General features: G+C 36.6%; 2 protein-coding genes across 2 annotated transcripts; both read left to right on the forward strand.

Annotated features, from left to right (window-relative positions):
• Positions 1–204: 204 nt before the first annotated feature.
• On the forward strand, positions 205–2,946 carry LOC107263122 (transcription factor BTF3 homolog 4). The gene is made up of 4 exons (XM_015729988.2): positions 205–457; positions 1,235–1,606; positions 1,831–2,049; positions 2,148–2,946. The coding sequence occupies exons 1-3, from the start codon at positions 380–382 to the stop codon at positions 2,032–2,034; spliced, it is 654 nt and encodes a 217-aa protein (XP_015585474.1). The 5' UTR covers positions 205–379; the 3' UTR covers positions 2,035–2,049; positions 2,148–2,946.
• Positions 2,947–6,415: 3,469 nt separating this feature from the next.
• On the forward strand, positions 6,416–16,784 carry LOC112493722. The gene is made up of 4 exons (XM_025080544.1): positions 6,416–7,105; positions 8,139–8,188; positions 16,522–16,657; positions 16,773–16,784. The coding sequence occupies exons 1-4, from the start codon at positions 6,995–6,997 to the stop codon at positions 16,782–16,784; spliced, it is 309 nt and encodes a 102-aa protein (XP_024936312.1). The 5' UTR covers positions 6,416–6,994.
• The last annotated feature ends 4,832 nt before the right edge of the window (positions 16,785–21,616 follow it).

Here is a 21,616-nt window from a genome sequence, read left to right on the forward strand (position 1 = left end):
AATCAAACTCGGACCTATTATTGAGCATTATAATTACCAATAGATTAAGTTTTGACACTCAATTTAGATACATAGCATCATTGCGAATTATTTTGAGGTGTTATACGTAACAACGTATTAGAATCCTAATGTTTCTTTAAAGTAAGAGAGTATATTGAGCCATCATCAAAAACGGAAATGGCGCCTGGAAGCGGAAATTGCCGTTAGTGTAGTGGTATAGAAGCATACTTCCATTTTCTCGACCCTTTCGGCCAACAGCGAGCACGTGTTTAGTTGCCGGCCGCTTCGAGCGCATTTTTTCCCGTGAATTTCCGCGTTACGGTAAACCACGGGACACTATTGATTGCTGCTCCAGACTGAATTAATCAAGAAGGACAGCATGAATCCTGAAAAATTGAAGAAGTTGCAGGCCCAAGTGCGAATCGGTGGCAAGGGTACTCCCCGACGCAAGAAGAAGGTACAACGATTATTCGATAATAATCATTCATCGTTTTTCATGATTTTTCTTAATGAAACTCATTGTTATTTAATTTTATGTCACTAGTAACGGTCAAAGAAAACGGCGTCATGTTGATCAGTATGTAGATGATTCCGCGCGTATCTTATTTTGGAGTGACAATTACTTTGCAAAAGATATGCGTGGTAAAATAATAGATTCGTTATTATATTTACGTCCCAAGATGTCGACGAACTTTACTTAGAATGGTCACTTTTATAGATTACTCAGTAATCTCTAATGATATTAAATGCGTGATCCTATTTCATGGTTTATGGTCATAAAATTCCATGAGTAATGGAGAACTAACATTTGATGTAATTATTGGGAAATCATTTAAACTACATGATTTGCATAATTATAGTTCAAGTCTTAACTAAATAAGGCTAGGTTTCAATAGTACAATTTTTTATGAGTCATTACTCATTATGATTATATTTTGTGCTTTACTTTGTATACCATATAAGGAAGGTAAGTAAGTAGTTTCTCATTTGCAACATTATCTATTCTTATTTTTGATAGTAAGTTTTTACTTTATGATATATAACAAGACATGAGACTCTAAAGCATTTTTATATTTATGTAATATGCACATAGTCTAATCATATATTCATTTAAGAATTGAAATTTGAAGTAGACCATAACTATATCTATATTTATAACTTTAATAGGCTGCAACGGAAAGATGTCAATTATTCATATTGCCTAATATTGAACCATGCAACTAATATGTTTTAGGTTGTACATGCAACAGCAGCCACAGATGACAAAAAATTGCAGAGCTGTCTGAAGAAATTATCTGTAAATACCATCCCTGGCATCGAAGAAGTTAACATGATCAAGGATGATGGCACTGTTATTCACTTCAACAATCCTAAGGCTCAAGCTAGTCTATCTGCTAATACTTTTGCCATTACTGGTCATGGCGAAAACAAACAAATCACAGAAATGTTGCCTGGAATTTTGAGTCAACTTGGACCTGAGGGTTTGACTCAATTGAAACGGTTGGCCAATACTGTTGCTGGTAGTGCAGTTGGCAAAGCTGCTTTGGATGATGACGATGAAGTGCCAGACCTAGTCGAGAACTTTGACGAAGCCAGCAAAGAAGAGGTGAGACATAATTAGTAATCGTATACCACATTATTATCTCTTATTTTTTATCACCATTAAACAGGAAGGACAAACATATTATTCTAATACAAAAATCCATTTCAGAATTTCCTATACCTTTAGTATAATCTTTAGTTTAAGGATCCTTGAACACAAATATGAATGTTAAGAAATTGTTTCAGTACATAATTTTTTTAATTCTTTGAACGCATCTTTTTTATCAGGTTGCGCCAAAAAAAGAAGTGGAAGAAAAACCCGTTGAAAAACCTGTTGAAAAACCCGTTGAAAAACCCGTTGAGAAACCCGTGGAAAAACCCGTAGAGAAACCCGTAGAAAAACCCGTAGAGAAAGCAGCCGAAGAAAAAAAAGAACCGGCCCCAGTAGCTGAAGAAAAGAAAGATGCGCCCTTAGCTAAGCCCGAAGCTTAAAAATGGATGAAGATGGTGAGTTAGAAAACTTATATAAAAAACATTGACGTATCGAATAAAAAATGACGACCATGTCCTTATTAATTATAAAACAATGTACTTTATTTTTACAGGTGCTCGACAAGGAGACGCAGTTCCGATTGACGAGTCACGAGTCTCATAAGCGCAGGTATATACACGCGCATAATCACAAAGACACAACATACACACGTTATAAACAATTGACACACCCTACGATACAATTATATGAGTAACATTGAGAACAAAAATAAAACTATTGGAAAGCTCGAAGATTTGAAGTGACATTGTATTTTACTTTCAGTGTTTCCGTCAATAAATACTGCTTCAAATCAGTCAAATTTTCCTCAATTACTCCGTTTTTGAAATTATGCAATTAGAATCAGAATAAAATGTAAAGAATTATAAGATATATAGGAGCACTCTATACAGCATGACTGCGGATTTTAAATATTAAAGACAGAGCGTAAAAGTAAAAATATAGTTATTATAACATAAGAGTTCGATCATTACTTCAACTCAATAACGAGCAAGCAATTTGTGTATTGACGAGCCACTTAATATTTACTTTCGTCCTTTTACTTCATGGCGCCTTCATGAAAAGTATGTTAGACATTTCATATAGTCATGTAGAATACACAGTATGGTAAACAAACAAGGAAAATTGTTTATCCAACTGTCTAATAATGTTACTTCACAGGAGAAAGTCTATGTAGAATATAGTGCGAATCAAAATTGCCAAAAAAATAAAACGTCAGAGAATAATTACTGTAGCGAATTAAGTTAGTGTGACTACATTTAAATGACTATAGTTTTTACAATTAGCAGCTTCTCTGTGTAGAGTATCTGATACAATGTTTTGTAATTTTATGGAATAAACTTTTCTTTTCTCAAGTAGTTCTACCCTGTGCACTACCTGTGCACACCCTGCGTCCCGCGGAAATATTATTATAAAAAGCTAGCGTTATAGGACTTTGTAACTGACGGCTAGCGGACACGGTGGGTAAGGGAGATATGCTGAAACCAGCATAGAAGTTCTAAGGGGAGTAATTTAATTGCCATACAGTTTATTTAAGACAGAATATATGAGTCCTAGCCCTCTTTACCAATCTCTTCTCCGTGCCCTGTGTCTACAAAATATCATATATGGTATTAACTATGCATGACACAACAGATTCATGAAAACTTTATAATTGAAACGTTTTATATGAACGGAACGAATACCTTGTTAGTATTTTATTAGTATTTATCAATAACTTTCAGAACTTTTTATTCTTAAATCAAAATGAAAATACGGTAAAATCGTTCAAATTCATCCTGTAACGATTAAGACTTTGTAAATATGTCTGCGTTTATCTAATAGAGCTATATATATAATATGGCAATATATAAAATGGCAAGTTAATCAATGCACCGTATATATTAATAAAATCTTCAAAGGACATAGTATACAAAGTTTGATTTGTCATATGCATATACATAGATTACGAATAAAAAGTTTTGCAATACGCAGTCTCTAATGGACGGCGTGGGAAGAGATTTGTGTTGATGGAAAGAGCGTCCAAGAGTTCGAAGGGATGGCAACGTGCCGTGATCTTTGTGTATTTTACAGTAGAAACGGCGCAAAGGGAATAAGAGTATATGACTGGTCATTTGATTGTAAATCTTGCAATAATTATAAAATTTAATCAATCAAGTGTATATGCTCCCCAGCTCTGTTTCCATTGAATACAGCCCTGGCCTGCAATGTTACAAGCGCGCAGGTAGGAAAAAGTGAAAATATCGTGCGATTCTTCGCTGCAACTTAACACGTGGTAAAAGTATCGACGTGGGCCTTGCGAAGATTTATCCGCAATAAAAAAATCTTTAAAATATTTTTCGTGTCTTACCTTAGCTACAAAGATACCTATATAAGGTACAAAATTAAATAGAGATGTGACGGCAGTTTTGACAAGTGGAATGTATGATTTGTCTTGACGATAAACTTTTTCTAAAAAGTTTACTAACAATGTATCTAATAAGTAGACTTAACAATGTTGATATTATTGAAAGTACTTAAATTAATTGATTCTCTTGATCGCTTAAACTAACAGAGAATCGATACCACAGCGTGCTGGGTTTGCTGAGTTTGCTATGTTCGGGTTAACCGTTAACGAGCAGTAGAAAGTTTGTCTATGAAAACAAACACAGGCACAGAATATATTTCTGACAATTATTTATAGCGGGGCAGCAGAGTAAACGAAGGATATTGTAATTTAAATTGAAAATTCAAAGACAATACATGTCTTCTGAATGATAAATGTGAACTGCATTGCCACATTCCAAGATCAAGCAGCCTCAAGATGAGCATCTTATTGGTACTTGACAATTTTCTCATAAGATCAAAAGTCAGGATTCAACTTGGCACATTTATATCCTCACAGTTATGAGTTTCTGAGATAAAAAAATTACAATTGCTCTGCTGTGCGCGTAAAAGGATGAATAAACCCATGTGTCCTGAAACAGAAAATAAATTAACTGTCACAGTAGAAAAGTCTCTGACATCGGCATCCAAATATGAAGACATTAATTTAAGCAGAATATTTCTAAGAAATAAAAATTATTGAAATTGAAATATTATTTGATGAAATAATTTTTGAAAGTTCTGCCGTCATTTATTGTTTCATAAAAACACAAAATGAACCTTAGACAAAATATTTTTGTTTGTTTTACGGCTACATGCACTGGAATAATATGATAATGCACACCTGTATTTCCTTTAGGTCTTCGCGTTATAATTATATACAGGGTTATTCAGTAGAAATGCACCACATGAAGTTAGTGCTCGCATTTCAGTCTTATGGTAAAACCATGTCCAGGTGGTGCCTTTCAGCTGTATAACCTGGTATATAACTGGGTGTGAGGTTCTTGTTTATTCTTGGATTTTCTTTATCAAGATACACAAGCTGTATGACTCTAATGTATATGAATATATAGAATTTAGCTTGATACACGGGATTTACATTTAGCCTTCATATAATGGAAATAGCTACTCGGTCTTTAGTAATGGCTACAACGTGCATTCTTGACTTAATAATCCGAAAGAAGGTCAATATCACATATTTTAGATGATATTTTATTATTATCGTCGGTTATGTATGAGCTCTTACGTAGACTTTTACTTTGGATATTCCTAGAGTTTCCTTGGACTGTTTTTAAGACAGCCGCTCCAGACTTACAAACAGTAGTAAATGTGGCTGTGCGTGATAAAAATGAATAATTAGAAATGTATATTGGTGGATATAAAAAAAATGATCCGAAGCTCCTACTTGATAATATAAAGGCATTACGACAGGTTGAGTATAAGCTTCTATATGTACATATATCTGTATTAAATGTTAAAAAAATATATTTCAATACGTTTTATGCACGGAGATTCAAATCGAGTTATTGGATTTATATTTTATTAAAGGGAATAAATGCCATTCAATATATTTCTATCTCGTATTCGAATTTTGGGAGGGTATAATTACATATACTATATACCTATACTATAGTAAATTTAGAGTCCTGAAGTACGATGTAAACATAGATAGTACATATATTGTAAACGATCAAAGCACTATGTTCATTGTTCACTTTTAAAAGCACACCTAGACGATTTATAGTAGCGCTTTAAAAGTTTTTAGTCTTTTTTCTGGTTTCTCTACATATCTTCACGCTCTTGGCTTTCTACTTCGTTATCCAGCTTTCCTAGTGTTTTAATATATACACACAGTCATTTAATCATAATGATTTTGTGGAACAAATAGAATCAATGATTTCGTATGACTAATACGATTTACCAAATTACCATTCATGCTTTATGCAATGGACTATATTAATTCAGCTTTGTACATATCAAGTTTGCAACGAATCAGTTGGCAGTTTACGGGAGAGCGAGAGTGCTGCTTCTGGTTTGATAAACTATATAGAGAATGTCATAAACGTTTCCCTAGTTTATATAATAGCTTCGTTGGCACGAACTTGGACGTAAGTTCCTTCGTCTGTTATTCCGATATGTTTATTTTATAGAACGCGTCGATAGTACAACGCGCCTCGTTAAGCTGCCAAAGGATGTACAAGATTGATTACATACTAGAATTTGTAATCCATATATTTCTCTAGTCACAATCATTAACTTATTTTCCAAGCAATGTTCCATCAGATGCATCAATTTTATACCATTGTTTCATACTGTCAACGACATTTTTAATTCATTTTTAAATATCGCGGTATATTTTAACGTCATCTAGTTTTTATATACTGCTGCGTATAAGCATTGCGGGAAGTACGGTCTGGTATAATAATCCTGTGTCTCAAGTTACTCATCCATGTAGACCTAGCAAAAGGTGTGTTAGAGGTGAATGTCATTTGCAGAAGTAGCTTTGCTCTTTCTCGAGAAACGAGGGGCAAACTTTTAGTCGGATTAAAATGGTCAAAGCTGTGTCTAGTATGTATGTAGAGATATATACAAGTACGCAATGATATTTTATGTGTCCCTTCCGAGGATTCGGATGCTTTCTGCTAGTAACGAGGAACAATATGGCGGCGTAGAGAAGACGTTTGCTGTCGGAAGTATTTGTGTCATTATTAATCGGATTATGAGCGTGCTTTGTGACAGTGGGGACATTTCGTCAGGAAGTCAATACGTACAATCTAAATTTGAGCTTGAATGCATTTGCTAATTACCGGCTATATCAGTTTGTGTTACGTAAATTATTGTATCGCAATGTATCATGGGGTGCGTTCCGAAATGTACTGACAGTACTGTAAAAGTAGAGACATCTCTCTAAGCTGCGTATGGAGGAATAAGGACGCAGCGTTGGTTACAGTACTGGCAGTACTGTCAGCACATTTCGAAACGCACCCACGGTAATTCGAGCATCATAGCTACTTACTGTGGTGGAGTTTACCGGTTACGATGAGACTGCTGGAACTTATTGTCCTTGGAAGAATAGTGGATAGGTTAGTTGTAAATATCGTGCATATCATCTTACGTAGCAGCAACGTAACAATTCAATTGGAATACAAGGTAAGGTATGTCAAACTGAAATATTATTGAATATTCGTGTATTTATCACGAGAGCAGTTGCTTGGTATGTCAAAGATTGTGTCGGATGAGTAAATGAATGTACAGAAAGGTTATGATCAGGATAAAGAATGAATTTATTAAACGCATGCATTTTATCATATTTATATGTCAGATTACACATTACATATGATGGTTCTATTGCCTTAGAGTAGAATACATATAATTAACCTAACAGGATCCTTCTTACTTGACTGCTCGATCAGATGCTGTGGTTTTAAGTAGAACGTGAACGAACTTTGGTAATCGAATTCGGTGTTTCTCTTGGCAAGTTATTATTTGAACCTCTCTTTTTTGAAGAAGAATTCAAAGCATATCGTTTATCCCCTGTTATGCTGTATGTACACACAGCCATTAGGGGCGTTTAGTTACGTTACTTCCGTATCCAGAAATTGTGAGTCAATATACTTCCCAGTACGTACTTTTCGTGTTTTTACCAGAACAACAAAGTTTTGTTGATGTCGTTTTTGTCGACTAAAAAATTTCTTCTATCGCGATATGCGTTAAATGTCTGTATCCTTCTTATTTAAAATAATCGACTAGACGTAGAGAAGCTTCCTCACGAAAAAGTATCTTATTAATATGCATTACTAAGCTCAGCAGTTTGCTATCGTAATTACTGAATTTCACGAGCGCCTGCTACGCAATTTTGGGCTTATCCTTTGAAATTCCTTTATGCCAGCAGCCTTTTTCATTATGGTTACACAAATTTCATTTCTATATCGTAGCTGGGAACTTTAAGTCACTAGCCAAACCGTGTAATTTGCATCGTCCTAGCTTAAAGGCAGTTTTATCGTCGTTAGAGGAAACCGTAAAGATCCTAAGCCTGAGATTATTCACCGTAACAGTTTCAAGGTTTGCATGAAATTAGAATTTCCTTAAATTCTTCGTGATGTATTAGGCTTGGGATAATAATGCGGGCACAGCCTTTCTATTATTAACGTACTATGTATATAGATATTTTTATTTCTTTCAGAATACTACCCCACAAGGCGTCCCAATGCCGAGAAGTATTAGTCGTCAAAAGTTAGTGCTGATAAGTGATAACCTTTTACCAAGAATATCGTAAACTTTTGTTTCTTTAATCTTTTATGTATTTTGACTGAACGACAATATATATTTATTTTGTTTGTAAGTTCATGTTTAAGGGTCCTCGCGTCGCATCCCCAGAAACTGAGTGACCGACATGTTTCGTTTATAATTTAATTCGACCAGCACCCAGCAGAGGTTGTATTCATAATTTTAGTTGGTAGTTCTTACAGCGATTTTTCGCTATAAAATTCGTTGTGAACGTAATTGGAGTAGTAGAAGAAGAAGAAGAGTAATTGATGCCCAAGAAGATTATTAAGGGTGAACGAAGGACAAGCCATAAAATTTGTTTGTCCGTTTTTTTTTCTTTTTCTCTGGCCGTTTGCTGTGAGAGAAACGGTTTAATTGCCTGATACATAATTCTCTTTCTTCATTCAGAAGGGTCGACCCACTGTGCTAATTTGTTTACGCACGTGTATTTTTAAACGCGTGCTACAGCAAACAATGGAGCTGCTTTTATCGTTGAGGTATAAATCTTGGAATCCTCTTGATCTTTCTTTCTGTACACTTGACGTATGGTAGACAGTATTATAATGCGTCACTAGGCGCTTTTTAGAAGATGGACTGTATACCAACCTAAAGAGAGAGAAAAAAAAAGGAATCTTCCTCTTCGATGGTCTCCGAGAGGCAAATTCTTAGTCGCTCTTTTAATATTGAAATTTAAAGGGGAGCTTTCTCTATTCCTTTTCCGGAAGGGATCTGTGGATTTTACTTTTTACTCATATTATATTTGACATTCCAGAATACGATGCTTTTCTCTTAGTCAAGATTTCCGGGCTGTTTGATGTTTTAGAGTGATACCCCTTATTGAATAGAGACATGGAAGTTACAAAGTACGACTTTCTATGGATCTTTATAGCTCAACGGACTATAGTCAAGTCGTAATATTAATTGCAAGGGACTTTTTTGCATTGTATGCTGTCAGAAGATGGCCCCTGAAAGTGGAATTGATCTTGAAAATAATAACGGGTAGAGATATTACGTGTCGAAATAGTCAGGTATTCATTTCCCTGTGAAATTACATTTCTTTCTGTTCAGGTCATTCTCATTTCGAATCTTTTCAATTCGATGAATTTCTTTTTTTTTTTTTGAAAGACTGGCCTAAAAATCTCATATCTATGCATTTTGATTTCAATCCTGTTGTTTGATATTCATTTTTTTCACCCGATATTGGATCATGTGACTCTCTTGACTCCTATCTCTCTTTAAGGGTCGATTCTAATTTCTTTTGATTTGCACCCAAAGTCCCATTTTCGTTCCTCAACATTATTCTTCCTTTAAGCTTGAAGGGTAAGAAAACTCGCAGTATTCTTATTCCTTTCAAGGACGTTATACGTATGTTTGATAATCTTGAAATAATGTTGCAATCGATTAAGGGGTTGTCTGTTTCTTCTTTTAAATTGGGCTCATTACACTTAAAAGGACTGTTAAAAGGATCATTATTTTTTAAAGCTGTACAAGTTTAATGATTCATAAAAGAAATGTGTTCAATTTCGTTTGAATGTAAATACTAGACATTTGCTTTGCTTGTTAAGTGGATGTTTCAGTTTATACATTTTTATTACACATTTTTTCCCCAAAATCCCGCGCATGATGCACAAGCTTGCAATGATGGTATTTTATCAGATTATTACTCGATTTGTCGAAATGGCCAAATTAATTCTCAGCATGATTTCTGTCGAATTTGTTATCAATGTAAACTCGTTACCGTCCCTCTTGTATCGCATCAATCTTCTCGTCCTGTGTTTCGTGTGATTTTCATTTTATGGAAAAACGTAGAAGTATCACGAAGCAGGAGAAAGTATCACGAAGAAATAAATCATCGTCATACCGAATTACCGAAAGCGCTATAATGGTGGCTGGAGACAAAAGAAAATGAACCTGAGTTGTTATCGACATTTTCACGTAGATATAGGTATATTACATCTCATTGTTTTATACGGGGCTGCTCAAGTCAGATGAACTGCCTAATGTTAGTCTGCCCGTTTGATTTCTTTGGCATAATCCAAATGGTTATGCGTTCGTGCTGAATAACTCGGTATACAAATATTATGAATATTTTATCGCATTAAAAATTAATATAGACGTAGACGATCGATACCGCAAAACAAAGAGGTAACAGTTAATTTTTATCGTTTGTAGAATGAAGCAAACTCTAGGTATAGTTGTCAATTTATTTCGATTACTCTACAAGCTCAAACTGAAGGTTAACCGATTCTGGAAAATAAAAAAAAGTTGCTTATTACAAAATCATTTTTTAAGTTTATACGAACAATTCTTTTTCAACAGCTGTTCAGTCAGGTCTAAACATTTGATATTGAGGTAGGCCCAGTTGCAAAAGTTTTTGGGGTACTGCTTGCACCACGAGGCGGGTGCTGATTATTGCTACAATAATTATCCCAACTTCGAAAGTCATTTTTTTCGTATACATTTTAAATTGGAAAATGATATTAAATTTATAGTTTGATATTTCAAACAACCCTCGATAAAAGTCAAAAACTCTCGATACCCCATTGAGCTTTACAATACCTCTAGCGAGACCCGTTTGGACGTTAATGGGTTAAAAGCGTCTCCGCCGTTAATGGGAAATTTTCATCGAATGGAAAGACTCGGAATAATAAGAAAAATAAATTCAACAAAAGTGCTTAAAGTCAGGGTTGCCTGTATGTAGCAGCACCTATTCAACGAGCTGTAATACCTGACGGCAAATCGACACCTTCAAAGACTCCAAAGGTATTATTGAACGGTTAAAGAAAGCGCCAACCCTCGTCCACCATTTTAATTTTAGCGTCCTTTCTTTAAAAATGCCTAGAGCACACTGGGGGAAAAATAAAAAAACTTACAAACTAAACGCGAGAACGTGATATTGGAAAGAGCATCTGGATACTTATCTGCGATCGATATCTTTTTATTCGTGGCAATTCGTTTAATTATTTGCACAAGGTACATCGTTGTTAATTATGTTATCTTGAGCTTTTTAAGCTCCTATTTATTCCGTTACTCGAAAGCTTTCCCACCAAGTCATGGTTCTTCGTTGCATTCTGACGTAGAAAAAGCTGCCTCGCGAAGGATCAAACAGATGAGAGGACGGTGGCTAAAGTGAGAAAAGCTCTTGGAGCTTTCGTGCTTCTAGTGGAATCCATAAAACAGTAATGGAGGTGCGCGACCTGACTTACCGTTTGACTCTGGTACATCCCAGCCTTACTCACGAACCTACCTGATATATATTGCCCTGGTATGACAGTCGGTGATGCAAAAGCGCAATACTAGAATTTCTTGTTATATTATTACGAGATACATAACCTTTTATATACGTGCAATCTATGCGTTTGAAAGGGACCCCTGCGAAGTGGAATTCAACAAATTTATACGTAATTTGTTACAATTTTCTTTGGCATTGTGAACCCGGGTTATTTCAATAGCAACTACCTTTTTTTTTTCTTTTACGTACAATCCCGTTGGTTATATTTTTCGTCTATCGGAATACAGGTAATCAATAATGTTTTGCCAACGTACGGTTCTCCCTTGGTATTTCATATATAAAAGCTCAGTATTTTCGTTACGAAGTTTGCATACGTTAATACGAGAAACGTGTTAACCCATCCGTACCATGTTAGAACATATTGGAAAATACCTGGAATAACTGAAAATAATTAAAATTACCTATGTAGGATTTTCGCTTGGTCGTAATAAAATTTACAATGCGTGATCTTTATTTATTAAAAAAATTTTGTTCAACAGTCATGCAGGATATGTAGCACTTGACAATATATGGACAGTTTATTTAGAAAGTGATGTAAGTCCATTTAAAAAAAAATGAGATATCACGTAATTTATACTTAATTATTGACAGATATACTAACCTTTAATTTTCTCGAAACAAGAGAAAATGGACTTACACCACTTTCAAAATAAATAATCCATATATTATACGACAATATCCTTTATTCAGTTGGATAAGTGAAATTACGTATAAGCCATAAGATCGACCTCAGTTAGATTTCATTCACGTACTCGGGATTGAATTGAGTAGGCCTATACCCATCGTAAAGGTGAGTTCACAGGAGTCCGTGTTACTCTTATTATAGGCGCAATCGATTTTTCGATTAACGTTCGGCCAAGGAAAAGCTGTAGTTAACCCGAAATCGCTGTTGGAAAAAGGGATAGAAAAAGGAAGAAATAAGAAAAAGAAGAAAGAAAATGACCCATAAACAGTTGGGAAGAAAATATAAAAGATCCGGAGGAGAATCCTTGGAATACAAGTTTGCAAGAAGTCACGATTCTTCGACTTAATCGACGATGACATTGAGTCACCCGTCTCAATAGAAATTCAATGACCTTGAATCATCTACAGGGAAAAATTCAATCGCGCGCAAAACGTGCTGAAAATAATGTCTGATCAATCAGCGGTGAACCATGGGTCAAAGCACAGCGTGTTGAACTTGAAAACCTTTTTGTCAAACTTTTAGCTACCCGAAAGAAATCAAATCTAGGGGGTGCGATTCTGCTTAAGACTCTGGGGTAGCTATCTTTCGATATCGCCCAGCACCCTTCGAACTTTTATTTAGGAGAATGAGAAAGCACGAGTCTCTCTCTCTCTCTTCTCATAGCTCTGCTCCTGTTCGTGTGCCCGTATACCGTTCGATTGTTTACGCATCAGAACCTCACGGAGAATTCTCACAGCTTCAAATCCCCAGAAATTGCATTTTCACTCTCGTCCTAGTGTTTCGGTCGCTCTCTAGCCTTTGCCACGAGAACGAGCAAAGGGTTGGATGAAACAAAGCTCGAACAAACACGATGAACGAAAATTGGAAAATACTCTCTCAGTAAAAGTAAAGGGCCTTCCATGCTCTCTTCCTGTTGTACGTATCAGACCTTTCAACTACGTGCTCGTAAATCTTCATAATTTAACGTAATGATATTTTCGATCGAGTCGAGAATGCCGGCATGCACAGTAATGAAAGATACCTTCTTTGCTGTCCAGGCTGAAATTCTTTAGGCCGAAGCTCTCGCTTATCCGTTTATCGCCAGGTTAATTTTTCTATACGCCGTCTTATTTACATTGGGTTAACGGGAGTGTCTTTCATTGTGCGCTAAAGCTGCGAAGCTCTTCCGTGCTTTTTTCATAAGAAAACGTAGGCATTCCGTATACCTGCATTTGAATATAATTTTTTTTATGCTTCCGCCTCTTTTAAATTCATCAGACCAACGGATATATAGATACAGAAAGTAAATTGTATTACAGAGCTCTTATGCAGGGAATTCCCACGTATGGACTGACCATACCCAAGGCTAATTGGTATGGTGGAAAAACGACATTTCGTTGTTGGAAACTATTTAATGTTATTCGCAAAATATTTTTTTACTTCTTGCCATTATATTTTATACGATTTTTTTTTCCAAAGGAATTACTCGTCTCGAAGGTTACTCGTAATTTTGCTTTGATTTATGGGGCCGTTCAACATCTGGCTCTAACACAGGCGTATACGAAAGCACCAAGATGGGTACGTTCCTTTCAGCAAGGGATGACTTTTATCCTGTGTTGGTATAATGAACGGTATTTGCGTGACGCTTTTACAAATGGAATTTCCATGATGTCTGTTTTATCGATTTTTGCCTTTTTTTTTTGCTTTACAGCTACATATCGACTGTTTGTATGTACTATCAGAATGAGGGCGTATTAGTTAAGCACGAGTACTTGTTCGCAGGGAGAATTATTTGAGGGCGAAAAAATGTTGGTCACGACCCAGCCTGATCGTCCTCGACTTAGGAAAACTGTCTTACCGCAGTTCGTGATCTCTTCAGGAACCATCGCGCGTCAATTACCTGAGAAAATGGCTGTAATACAGCTGTAATCTCGTGTCCGTGCCGTGAGGTCTGGATAAAGTCAGGAGCGTCATCAAGCTTCATGACGGTGAAGTGATAATCTTATCTTTCCTCTCAAGGAATCAGGTTCGACTTTTCTCGAGCGTATATGAGATTTCGAAATTCTATCCTATCGCCCTCTTACACTCCTTTGGATTATATGGGTACGAATGTTATGCGCGTGCGTGTTTACTTGGAAAATTGAATTTTTCATATAGATTTCGCAACCTGAGATCTCAGAGCTTCGCGCTACGCCTGTATATCTTTGCCTTGATATAGTACAGCCTTTATTTGCGATATAAGGTCTCTGGAAACGAAAACGTTTTTTACTCGTGGTGAAAATATGAATTTCTAGGTAAAAACAATTTTTATAAATTGATTCTCCCTCTTCTCGAAATAAGGTATGCTTCAGATACATTCGAGGGTGTACGTGTATAAGCGTATTTCTGTATTTATTTTTTTCGACTGATCTTGTTTCACGTACTTGTATTGTTGTTTGTAATAAATTTTTATGGTAAATATTGTATATTAAAATTTAGAGGGAAGATCGAAATACTGTAGGATTTAACTGGTAGATCTCTCGTGTACCGCGTGGTCTGGTTATAATTCAAGTGTGCGAACGTAGCGGGTTCTTTGGTCGTTTCAGGCCATTAAAACAGTCATTTTTTATTGGCCACTTTATGTAAGCACGCCTGGTAGGATTTATTTGAGTTTTTTTTTATAACCTCACATTTGTTTATAACCAGTGCCGACTATCTTGTCAAGGATGTGTCAAGTTCTGCGTGGAATAAAATCCTGACTGAAGTATTTCTTTTTTTTATGGAAACTTCAGTTTTTTAGTGACTATATTTTACAGGTCTGTGACGTAAGCATGGATTTATGGAAGGGTAGGAAAGTCGCAGAATGCGTTTTGGATGCTTTCGCATGAGACTGAGAAAATACGTTATGCTAGGTAAGGAACGATATGACGGAGAAATCTAGTGAAATTTCATATAAAATTTGGAATTTAACGAGAAAAATTCGCACAAGCGAAAATATTCGCACTACCCTTGCTTTTTTATTCAACGTTACATTTTTCGCCGTAAAGTTTTACCCTCGTTTCTGTATTGTTAACGGCTGAGTATTGAGCAACGAAAATTTCTTTTATTTCCTTCTTTTATCTACTGACCCCTAAAATTTCAGCCTTAATTCCTGTCGCGTCATTTGAGAACGCGGGAGACATTCCACAGGGACGCAGATAAACATTTTACAAGGAATGATTGTGGCAGTGGGGAGTAAGAGAAAAAAATTAAATATGTATAACCAGAAGTAACCCTTTAACCCCCCTGTTAACCCTTTCCCGTTTAGTCTGCTATCCTTAATGAGTGACGCAAATCGCGATTACGTTTGTAAACGCCCCAAGTGCCGAATCGATAAGGGGATGCGATAAGATGCTGGTACCCGTGAAAAACGTTACCTTTAGGTAGCTAAGGAGCCTCACCAATTTGAAATCCAAATGTAAAAAGATATCTTTATCATAGTCACAGGCTTGATTAGCTCCCCTGTGCTATTGGGTGATTCATATATCAGGTGCGACCCGAAGATGGTTCCATTGTAGGAATTGAAACGGCCAACTTCAGATGGCGCTACAGTCCTGAATAATCTCATATGCATATACTATTTCCATACATCGAAGGCAACACAATGCTTCCCTGAATTATTTGCATCAAGTACTTCGATACGTGTTTGAATAGTTCACTGAAGCGAACAAGTGGACAAGTTCAGTTAACATTTAATTAAGGACGAGATGAAGGGAGCATAATTCAAGGGCGACCTAGCAAGGGTCGTTGGGATGAAAAAGTTTTGTGAAGACGTTGAGTAATTTCATCACTGAGCGTATTAGGTTTTAATTGAATTGCCAGTAACGTTTACGAAATATCATACGTTTCGTAGATACTTCCAGCATCGAGTCCATATCAAGCCAATTATAGTGGTTCCGTAGGTAGAAATTAATTTATATAAAATAGACGGCTACCGAAATTGTTTTCTTAATTTTATTTATATTTTTTAGGCTTTCATGGCGACCAACGTCTGATCTTTATTCTGCGGTCGCATCCTCATAGTTATAGATCTAAAAGATCCGCCACTGGACAACGTGCACGTATGTATCGTGGGGTTGCAATATTTAAATGCACCTCACGAGGCTGGGGAACGATCTGTGTGAAGTGCGGGTTCCTTTTTGGTGACCTTTTATTTCTGTACTACCTTACCTACTATTCTTTGCTTGCGTAGGCTGGTGAACGTCAAAGTACATAACTACGTGATAAAGCTTCATGGTTTTTACACAGCAAACCTACCGAGACAGCTCCCTAAATTAACGTTTAATCTTTTTAAATTAAGTTGACTGGGTTTTGCTCCTTTTACAGTGTTTCTGCATTAGCCACACGAAAAAGAGGGATAACTGAGGAAAATGGTAAAAAAAAATTTCTCTTTGGTTTAACGTATCTCGATATGGATCACGTGTATTTATACGGTTGTACAGTAGTAAGCTTGTGTGGAAATGTACGTACTTTCCACCATATGCGTTAGCTGGCAACAAATGTTTGCGGTCCTTTCCCTCCGTATGCACATTTCCACGCATGATCATCAATGTATATAATTGCACTGATATGTGCAGTTCGCCATTTAATTTTGAGTGTAGTGTATGCTTTCTTTTTTACAGCTTAAGAAAAGCTTACAGTATACGTCACTGTACGACGATAACTCTCGTTCTTAAACTGATCAGTGTCATTCCTGTAATCCCGTCGAAAAGGGAAATTCAGCATTCCCTGGGGAAAGCGTCTTTAAGACTTTCCCTAAAGACGCCGTAACCGGAAGAAAGATTAATCACGATTAAGGCTGAGGTGCGTAACGAAGCCAAGGTATGATGGATGCTGCAGCAGCTAGACGAGGTATGTTTGATGAATCTTTTTAAGTGTCAGAATTTTCATGTAAAACCTGTGAACTTCATATCCGTGTTTCTTTGTATTGGCAGATACAGCTTATCAAAATTTAACCGTTGCACGCTTGCCGAATCACAATCCAGTGAATTCGATCAGCCAGAAGCGAAGCTACCTTCCTCTTTCAAGGTACACTCTTCCCAGACTCATTCTGTCCTGATGTATCTTCTTCGACCCGTAGATCAGCGTCAAACGATGAATAAATAACCAGCAGACGGGACCAGAGATCCCCCGTATATCTCAGGTATCATGCGGATTACAGGAAGACGTTATAAAACCACCGTTCTTTCCTCTCCTGGTTTTACGAGCTTCCGAAGTCGGCAGGAGAAGATAACGAGGTTGAATAGACGGGGGATGCAAGAGGGAACGAAAGAGATAACGAGATCGAGTTTAATAATTTGTGAGATAAATGTTTACTTATTACTCATTAGTATATTTTTGCATCTATCTTGGTTTTTGATAACACTTCATTTTTTTTTTGGTTTTTCATGGAAATTAATGGGTGTTAAGTTTCTCATGTTTATAAGGGTTGGATCGTGTGAATTATAGGGATGCTCTCGTATTCTGTTGTATATTGTAAATTATATTTGTTACCTCACTTGACGTATGTAATCACGGTTGCCATAGGTCACGTACATAATTTAACGTGCTTCTAGGCTGACCCCGTGTCCTGGCTGCTCGGACCGTCGTTTATCATTGGCAAGATCGTGTTACGTCTGCTGTACAGGCCGCTTCAAATTATTGTGTCACTCAAAACTTTGTGTTTAATAGGGTCGAAAACCCATGGGTTTGACCATATACGCTTGTGGAAGAAAGGGCTGTCCCGAGTAGGCGATGGACCCTTTAATTGAACAACCATCTGAATTGGGGTGTTGGCACGTGTAAATTCAATGTTTACCGACCATCCGATGAATCGATCAATAATTCACAGCGGTCTTTATTCGACTGTAGTATTTTATTTGTGTTTGGGGAAAACAAAAGTGAATATACAGTGGTTAGGGGTAGCCGGCCTCCTGAGTAGCTTGCAGAAACATCCCCACGCTTGACAGCTATTAATATTTGTTTTCTCGCATGAATAAATAAATCTCTGCCAATATTTCAAGTCAGTAAATATATACCAGTCGTGGTCACTGTTGGTATTACGAAAAGGATATACGTTTATGGAAATTTAGTTAAAAAGCAGAGAAGGTACAAAGTGTTACCAAATACGTAATAGCTAGACGTATATAGAGCGGTAAATATTATATTTTTTTTAGATATTAACGGCTCTTTGTAATGCTAATGAATGGTTTCGATACGTAAAAGTAACTTATTGTTCACGAAAGTAACAGTTACAATTTGAAAACAGTCAGTCAACAGAAAACGATGGTCGCACTCGATACAGTTGCTACTCGCTTTAGAACATATTGAGCTTTTATTATATAAATATTGCGCGAGTGATCTTGAAGTAGAAAACCAAGGGAAAAACTAATCTAAAGAAACAGCCTCACTCGGTGATAATATATTGAGAAGGGACGAGTCGTGGCTCTTGGAGCTTGTTCCTATCGTTGGAAATTTCAAACGTGGAAAGTTGAGAGCCAGTCGCTGTTTTCTTCCGAATAGAAATATTTTCCCAAGGCGAATGCATAGCATTACACGACTATACGATTCACGCTGCCGTGCTTAAAGGAAAAGCTGTTTGGTTTAATATCAAGAGACTCGGGGGAGTCTCTAAGTAGACGTCAGATACTCCGACCAAGCTTCGCTTTCATCTTCCAGTTAGGATAAAGAGGCAAAGGCGACAGCGGCAAAAGCTTCAAAGGGTTATGATACGTCGGTAGTAACTTTTCTACCAAATAAGTAAAAATATACGAAAGACAGTAGCGATACATGGGAAACTCTTACCAGGAATAGATATAAATATATAAGTAGTCTTGGAATTCTGTAATTTGCTGCGTATAGCTACTACCTTAAGAGTTCAATCTTATTGGGTTGGCAAATTGATTCTAAATCTTGCAGCAGTTGTGAAAATTCTATCAACCACGTGTGTTTGCTTCCACTGAACTGCGTCTGCTGAACGCAGTCATTGATTTCCCAGGTTTCCTGTTTCTCAGGTTGGTTGGGATCCTCGCGAAATAAACAATGGGATAAAGCGCAGGTACCCGGTTATACCATATAGAACGGAAATGCTTTGAAATTTACATTGGACGGATGCATTTTCTCATAGTGGAAATTGCAGTGCCGTAAATGGCAACTCGTTTACAGTTACACGTTAAATTAGCCAGCGGAGTCTTGCGCGCTTCTATACGTAACAGGCGGAATTCAGTATCTGGACCAGTAGGTAAAAGCACCTTCTTTTACAGGATTACGTAGATATAATTCACTCGAGAGTTCTCTGCTCCGTGAGAGCATTAAGCGCTAGTCGGGTGGTATGGAAATTCGATACTCCCCTTATTAAAGCAGAGAGTGGGTAGCTACTTGAAAATAAAAGTATAATGCGTCGTGTTCAAGGCTGACAGGGTTTTACAGTCTAGTATTAAAAGTAGCCAAGGGCGCAGTCGAGGTTGAAGCTTAGTCGAGGATGTAAATTTCTTCAGGATTTGCAGAAAGAATTTCGGATGTGAACATTTGCACCTCTTGACGAAGGCTTTGGATTTATCTTCCAAGTGCGAATGCTGGTAGAAATATTAGTCTGGTATGGCCGTTGCACTTTAGATTTCTATTCGGCAATTTATTCGGGAAATATTTTATTGTGGGCTGCGACCACCCATTGGTATTACTTGTCGTGCGACGTCGTGGGGCAGAAATGAAATATCGTTGGGTGGAGAATAAATTAAAATCTGAAAATGAAAATTCCTCTTCATACAAACTTTAAACTCGTTATACCTTTGGATATGTTGATTGATGCTGTTATGGGTGTCATTTTCTGTAGGATGTTATTTCATTGTAATACATCCTAGGTATGGCGTACACTTATGGTACGATTTTTTAGGGTGATACGTGACACGTCAAATGTACCTAATTACTGTTTCTGTTGTATTATAAGACGTTTATTAATGTCACGTCAATAATGAGGTTCATTAATTTTTATCAATTACTCATATATTGCCTTGATACGATCATTTCAGTGTTGTCTGACTGGACCCTGCGTTGGGTCATCTTACGTAAATATTCGTTTGACATTTTCATTATTAGATATTATGTATATCATTTTAATTGTATAGTGGGAATTGGATAATTCATCGAACTTTGTTTATTAACCTAGTATGTAATGTTATAGAATGGGGGGTAAATCAAATCCAGTTTATCAAAATGGATCCATGGCTTGTACTCAAGAGGCAAAATTGCTTAAATTTTTTCTTTTCAATACGTACCGAATCTCATAGGTACCTTTCATTTTGGTATCCATTATGATCCACGGTTACGGAGAGCATTTCTTTTATGTTTGAATCCTGCCATATTGCAATCTCGTGTATCAAGATCGGAAAGCGTGAAGAGGACGTAATTCAGAGCCTCATGACGGCTGGCAATTTTATACGTGTTAAATTCATCGTTTCGCACGGCATTGTCGAACTGATTCACAGTACGATATAGCTATCAGAAATGGCCTCTATTGTACATTGATAATTCCATTTAGTTATACAAGTTTTCAATATCCGGAATCATGTCGGACTATAATTTGACATGAAACTGTCTCAGTCACGATTAGTCGTAAGAAGAAAAATCAGACCCTTCGTCGAATTAGTAAATCTGAGCTGCTGGAGTGAAAGTGATATTTTTAGATCTCATTAACATAATTTAATGGCGACCATGATACCTTGTTAAAGAGTGATATTTTTATTGAGGTTAATTATAAAAGTTTTTAAATGTTTTTGATACCTTATCGGTAAGTCATTAAGTCTCAGTGAGTATAATATGCATGGAGGGCGAATTATTTAGCTTTTTGGGGACGGGTGGATTTTTTAATGACTTCTACAGTTTTGCTCTTGGAAATTTAATACGTATGGTAAAGTGATAATGTAGGTAAAATATCGGACTGACCTAGAGTCGAAATAATCGGCTTTCCGTTTTCTAGGGGGTTAAGGATAGGCTCGTTGGGCTGATCGGGTGAAAAGAAATGGGTTTAGATGGCTTGTGCGTGATGAATTTCTAACAATGAAATTCTCCTTGGTGGCATTTCGATCGTTATAAAGCAAACCCGCCTTTAGGGGCTTTACAAACCATATATTCCATTACATATACATTTTCTCATAGCGCCAGAGCGTTATATTATCAAGGGTTGACACCTTGTTTTTCGTTTATATTTCCACTTGGTGGCGAAGGCTGCCATGAATTCTGGCGATATATCTTCTCCTGGGTCAGACCACACGATACACATGGTATTATACATGTTCTCATATACATATAACGTCATATAGTGCATATTCTATATTTCAAGGTATTTTGAACCAACGCGGATGATCCATCATTCATATGGGAATGTTATAGCGTGCGAATAGTTGTTGCATGTTTTTTTTTTTTTTTTTTTTTTTTTTTTTAAAAA

This window comes from Cephus cinctus, unplaced genomic scaffold (assembly GCF_000341935.2).
Source record: "Cephus cinctus unplaced genomic scaffold, Ccin1 Ccin1_scaffold0132, whole genome shotgun sequence".
Taxonomy (NCBI): Eukaryota; Metazoa; Arthropoda; class Insecta; order Hymenoptera; family Cephidae; genus Cephus; species Cephus cinctus.

What these genes read in the sequence shown, in the direction of transcription:
- LOC107263122 (XM_015729988.2), top strand. Translation starts at nt 380, where the DNA reads ATGAATCCTGAAAAATTGAAGAAGTTGCAGGCCCAAGTGCGAATCGGT. An exon ending in CTCCCCGACGCAAGAAGAAG is followed by an intron (nt 458 to 1,234) that starts GTACAACGATTA and finishes AATATGTTTTAG; the next exon opens with GTTGTACATGCAACAGCAGC. An exon ending in ACGAAGCCAGCAAAGAAGAG is followed by an intron (nt 1,607 to 1,830) that starts GTGAGACATAAT and finishes CTTTTTTATCAG; the next exon opens with GTTGCGCCAAAAAAAGAAGT.
- LOC112493722 (XM_025080544.1), top strand. Translation starts at nt 6,995, where the DNA reads ATGAGACTGCTGGAACTTATTGTCCTTGGAAGAATAGTGGATAGGTTA. An exon ending in CAATTCAATTGGAATACAAG is followed by an intron (nt 7,106 to 8,138) that starts GTAAGGTATGTC and finishes TATTTCTTTCAG; the next exon opens with AATACTACCCCACAAGGCGT. An exon ending in AGAAGTATTAGTCGTCAAAA is followed by an intron (nt 8,189 to 16,521) that starts GTTAGTGCTGAT and finishes CTCCTTTTACAG; the next exon opens with TGTTTCTGCATTAGCCACAC.